At 41.1% G+C, this 6,016-nt stretch overlaps 1 protein-coding gene across 1 annotated transcript; it reads left to right on the plus strand.

Annotated features, from left to right (window-relative positions):
• LOC109843243 (pentatricopeptide repeat-containing protein At4g02750-like) lies at positions 239–5,597 on the plus strand. The gene is given in 3 exon segments (XM_020412172.1): positions 239–863; positions 865–2,089; positions 3,723–5,597. Coding segments are annotated over 3 exon segments (2,322 nt in total). The 5' UTR covers positions 239–573; the 3' UTR covers positions 4,530–5,597.

The following is a 6,016-nucleotide window of genomic DNA, read 5'->3' on the forward strand; positions in this document are numbered from 1 at the left end:
CTATGATGGAAAATGGTACAGGCACACCATCAACCACACCTTGGGACACGCTCTCCTCTCTCAGCTACAGTGCACGGGGCCCACATGAAATTTTTTAAAAATTTCATGTGGGTCCTGTGTACTGTAGATGAGAGAGGAGTGTGTCCCAAGATGTGGTTGGTGGTGTGTCTGTAGTGCCACACTTCTATGATATTCCCCTCTTAAAAAAAAAAATCCTTAAAACGGATGCAACCAAAAAGACATCTTAAACCCTCAGGAACTCTCCCCTCGCGTCTCTCTCTGCTCTCTATTTCATGACGTTCGTTTGAGAAGCTTGGCTGGTTAGATGGTGATGTAGAACTTCTCGAATTTGACATCCCTTCCTCAGCATAGAAAGCTGCTATTCGTCAGGAATGCAACCGTAGAGAACTGGAAGGTGAAATAAATTCATGTTTGGAAACTCTGGGTGATACGCATGCACAATCGAATGGGACCACAAGGAGTAATTTTTAGCGAAAAATTAGACCTTAGATCCAGTTGCTAGTTACGGTTTTCTTTTCAGGCGTAGGCTTCGGCGGGGAATTTGAGTGGGAAATGGCCCAGAAAATTATTCAAAACAGGATGGTGAAATGCCATTCCTCCCCAGCAGCATCAAATGTATCGCGGTTCCTCTGTCACACCCCTGATCAAACAACTGCCCTCAACAACCACAACGAACTCAACAACTGCATTCCTGATGACAATGGTGACAACAGCGATGAGAGCAGCACGAAGGAGAAGCCGAGGAGGAGGAGAAAAAGGCGACCCGACGACGCCGAGGTCGTGAAATGGAACATCAGCATATCCAACCACATGCGCCACGGCCGATGCGACTTCGCGCGCCGACATCTCCAACGGCCAGTTCCCCCTCGCCCTCCGCATCTTCAGCGCCATGCCTGACCGCGACACCGTCTCCTACAACACCATGATCCAGGGCTGTGTCCGCAACCGTAATCTCAGTGCCGCACGTCAACTCTTCGATGAAATGCCCCATAGAGACACTGTTTCTTGGAATACGCTGATATCTGCATACGCTGAGTGTGGTCGTGTCGAATTGGCCCGTCAGACCTTTGATGCCACGCCCAACAAGAACTCGATTTCTTGGAACGGGCTCCTTGCAGCTTATGTCCAGAACGGCCGGCTTGATGATGCAAGGAAGCTGTTTGACTCGAATCCTCACTGGGAGGCTGTTTCGTGGAACGCAATGATTGCCGGATATGTCCGGAGGAAAAGACTGGTTGATGCACAGTTGCTCTTCGATCGGATGCCCCGAAGAGACATAATTTCTTGGAATACCATGATTTCCGGTTACGCTCAAAATGGAGATATAGCGGAGGCGAGGCAGCTCTTTGAGATATCCCCCAATAAGGATGTCTTCACTTGGACGGCCATGGTTTCTGGGTACGCACAGAACGGGATGATGGAAGAAGCGAGGAGGGTTTTCAACGAAATGCCCGACAGGAATTCCGTTTCATGGAATGCTATGATTGGAGCCTATATGCAGTGCGGAAATGTAGGTGAGGCGAGACAGTTGTTTGAAGCGATGCGATGCAGGAACATCAGCTCATGGAACACTATGGTCACGGGCTATGCTCAGGCTGGGATGATCGAGGATGCACGTCGAGTTTTCGACGAGATGCCTCAACGAGATTCGGTCTCTTGGGCGGCGATGATAGCTGGATATTCTCAGAGTGGATTCAGTGAAGAGGCGTTACGATTGTTTTTAGAAATGGGGAGAAACGGAGAAAGAGTGAATAGGTCATCATTTACTTGTGCTTTAAGCACTTGTGGGGATAATGCTATGTTAGAGTGCGGAAAACAGTTGCATGGCAGGCTAGTGAAGGCTGGCTATGGGTTGGGTTGCTTCGTGGGCAATGCACTGATTGCAATGTATTTTAAGTGCGGGAGCATAGATGAGGCATCCATGGCATTCAAGGAGATGAAGGAGAAGGATGTTGTGTCATGGAACACTATGATTGCTGGCTACGCTAGGCATGGGTTTGGCAACGAGGCACTCCAAGTTTTTGATCAGATGAGAACAAAGGGCATAAAACCCGATGATGTCACCATGGTAAGGAGTTTATTCTGTTGCACAAGGCTTGCTAGATTTAATTTATTTTTGGTATATAGTACACAAGGGCCAAGGGGTAGTCATACATTGATGAGAAGAATTCAGGATGCAATGGTGTCATTTCTTAATAGGATTTCGCAAAGGCGGATATTATTGTTATTTTCAAAGCAGATTTTTAGATAGAGGCAACCTTAGAACATTTTGAATGTTATCTTAATCATGTAACCTATTGCACAATTGTTAGGCACAGGACACAGATATGGCTAGTTGATACACTGAATCTTTGCATGAACCTAGGATTTTCATGAAGACAGTATTGAAATGCACATACACACACAGGCATATACGTATACTGTGCTTGCAAAAATTATTATGAAACATGTGCAATTGCGAGATTCATAATAACAACTGTATTAAATTTTTTGATATAGATCTAGATCCCTGTAGCATATGAACCTGCAGCAACACAAAGCTTTTGTGAAAGTTTTTTAGCTCCTTTTTGGTTTGCCACATGATAAATAATGCAAAATCAAGTCCCAACTCAACTTTGAAACTAACAATTTGCAGTCAACCTAGGCCTGCTCACTTATGTTCAGCTTGGGTAAGCTCAATGCACACTTACAGCTGCATATGTATTGATATACATACATATGTGATTTATATATCTTGCTTAGCTTTGTAATTTCCACATCTTCTGTAAGTTTTGTATTTTGTGTAAGGAATTTTGAAATTTGTGGGAATTTGGAATGTAAGTCTAACTATTTTTCTTTAAATTTAATAAGTCTTTCCTTTAATGTATAATCCGAAGTCAGTTATTTGAATAATTAAGTGAAGGTAATGTCTTACTAATGAATATCAATCTAAATCGAGCTTATAACAGAAAAGTAGCCAATTGGTTTGACTTCGATTGTGTATATTTTTTGAGCTTTAAGGTGTCCAGAACATTCTATAATTAAAATAAGTCAAACACTAGGTTGTCCACTAAGCTTTGTAATTATTCAAGTTAACTTGAGCAGGTCCTTCTGAATTCTTGCTGAATTTGGAATGAGTTTGGCTCACTAAAGCTTGACCTGTTTACAACCTAACCTTAAAGTTTTCTACCAAGAATTTCTGCTTGAGCCTAAGAGCAACTCACCCAACTCAACTTATATCCGAGTTGGATAAACTGTGTTAATGTAAACACCATATAGCCAAAACATAGAGATGCATGTATAGCATCTGAAGGATATACGAGATATCCTATAAAAAAGTAAAACCAAATGAAGTTTAATGATATAAAAATGCAACCAAACAACTTTTTTTGAAAAATCATTTTGTTGCATATTATGTTGCATGGACACAGATACGCTGATAGATATGGTGCACCAATATGTAGAAAATCCTGAAAATACATACGTACATGTGTCTGATAGGTCTTCACGATAAAATTGTTTGTTCTACATAAATACACCATTATTCTTCCTGAGCTTGGAGCATCTCTAAAAGTTGTCCTTTTCAAGTTCTTATAAATTTTGGTCATACCTTGAATAAGATAAGCACAAGCATCATTCATTTTCTAATACATCAATTGGATCATCTAGTCAATCACATACATTTCTTGCTTACTTTTTTTGCTTTCCGTTTATGTTTCCAGGTCGGAGTCCTATCAGCATGTGGGCATACTGGATTAGTTGATAAAGGCATTGCTTATTTCAACTCAATGCACAAGGAATTTGGCGTATCACCGAAGGCCGAACATTATACATGCATGATTGATCTTCTTGGTCGAGCAGGACGGTTGGCAGAGGCTCAGGCTCTTATAAGAGACATGCCCATGGAACCAGATGCAACCATGTGGGGTGCTTTACTCGGTGCAAGTAGAATCCACAAAAACAGCAAATTGGGAGAAAAAGCTGCTGAAAAGATTTTCGAGATGGAGCCAGAAAATTCCGGAATGTATGTTCTCCTATCAAACATGTACGCGTCTTCTAAAAAATGGACGGATGTCGGTAAGTTGAGAAAAATAATGCAGGAGAGAGGTGTAAAAAAGGTGCCAGGCTTTAGTTGGATAGAGGTGAAGAATGTCGTTCATTCCTTTTCTGTTGGGGATTTGGTTCATCCTGAGAAAGAAAAGATCTATGCTTTTCTAGAGGAATTAGATATGAAGATGAAGACGGCGGGTTATTTATCTGCTACAGAGATGATACTGCATGATGTGGAAGAGGAGGAGAAGGAGCACCTGCTTAAATATCACAGTGAAAAGCTTGCTGTTGCATTTGGGATTTTAAATGTGCCCCCAGGGAGGCCTCTTAGGGTGATCAAGAACCTCAGGGTCTGCCAAGACTGTCACAATGCTATCAAGTATATATCTGCAATTGAAGATAGGTTGATAATCCTAAGAGATTCGAACCGTTTTCACCATTTTAATGGCGGTTCGTGTTCTTGTGGAGATTATTGGTGAGATCAAAGATTGCGAATTAGACCTATCTCCATGGAAGCAGCAGCAGCATGTATTCATTCTATTGATCTGGCATTGTTCAAGGATGGCATGAAAGTGATCCTGACCTGAGGAATAATCCGGATGTTAGATCCTTGATTTACTTAACTGGCGATATCGCAAAAGAGGAAAGAATCCTGCATTAAGGAGGAAAGGGTGACAGGCGGGAACTGCTCTTAAATTCCTGTGCCAGAAGCCCAAATGAACTCAGGTCCAGTTGTGTTATTTTGTGTATCAGATACTCAGTATATTTTGTTGGGTTGAGAGAGCTTCCTACCTGTTTGACGTTATGTTCTGTAGCCAACAGCACATAGTGACGTGTTCAGTCGTTTCCAGCAGGGAGAAACATCAATAAAACTTCTTAAAGTTCTAAAAAAACTATTCTTTGCCTCTCATCCTTGATCTCATCCTTGATTGTCTGTGAGGGTTGGTGTGAGCTGCAGCCATGGTGAGGAGGACCAAAACATGTAAATCAACCCCAGAAGCCTCGAACATTGGGTAACCGAGCTAGGCGATATTGAGAATGGTTACATATTTCAGTAACCAAGTTAATGAAAACATGTATAAGCTTAAATTATCGGTGACTACATAGTTTCAGACTACAATTCAAGAAATCATGGAGAATTGAGAGCCAAAGGCCTCAGATCGATCAAGAGGAACTCAAGACACCAACAACTGTGGAAGCTCATCAATGATGTATAAGTTCCAAGGCTACATGATTTGGATTATCAGGTTGAGTATAAACATAGTAAGTTATCAATGACAGATGAAGAGCATGCACTGAATCACTAGCAGTATGAAATTCAATTATTTCCTATCTCAGTTGTATGAGAGGTGATTGGGTAGCGAAAGAAGAGTGAGAAATGGGAATATGGCGTATCTAATTCTCTTGCAGCTTTTACATGTTTCTATGTAGATTTGGAAAGATATATTAATGAAGTTTTATATTTCGCTTAGCTCTTCCGTACATTGTAAACAAGCGATAAATGTTTGTTTTATGGTATTTTAAAACTGCATTGGATTGTAAAATAAACGTAAGTGGTGGAGATGGAGTCTTTACTGGTTTCTTTTGCAAAGAACTTTTCAGGTAGCAGGGTAGTGAATTGAAGCATGGTATATTTGTATCTTACCTGAAACTAATAATCAAACTGAAAGTTGCTTAACTACTTAATTGGCTCAATTATTTCCTGGTATTTGTTTAATGCAACACGAACATCTGTTCTTCCTACGTCGATTGTTTGAGATACGATCCTTTTGTCAAGATAGGTGGCCCTCGAAGGAGGAAGAAATATGAATGTAGAGAACGAGGGAATTTGTGGGAGAATGAATATATCTGAAATTAAAACTATGCAAGCAAATCGATATCTCATCATCACACAAACACACGTCTGACGTATCCAAGTTACAGAGGAAGTTAGAGGACAGGAATTTTAACTCAAATACATCCCTAA

The sequence above is a fragment of the Asparagus officinalis genome, chromosome 5 (genome assembly GCF_001876935.1).
Source record: "Asparagus officinalis chromosome 5, Aspof.V1, whole genome shotgun sequence".
NCBI classification, from domain to species: Eukaryota; Viridiplantae; Streptophyta; class Magnoliopsida; order Asparagales; family Asparagaceae; genus Asparagus; species Asparagus officinalis.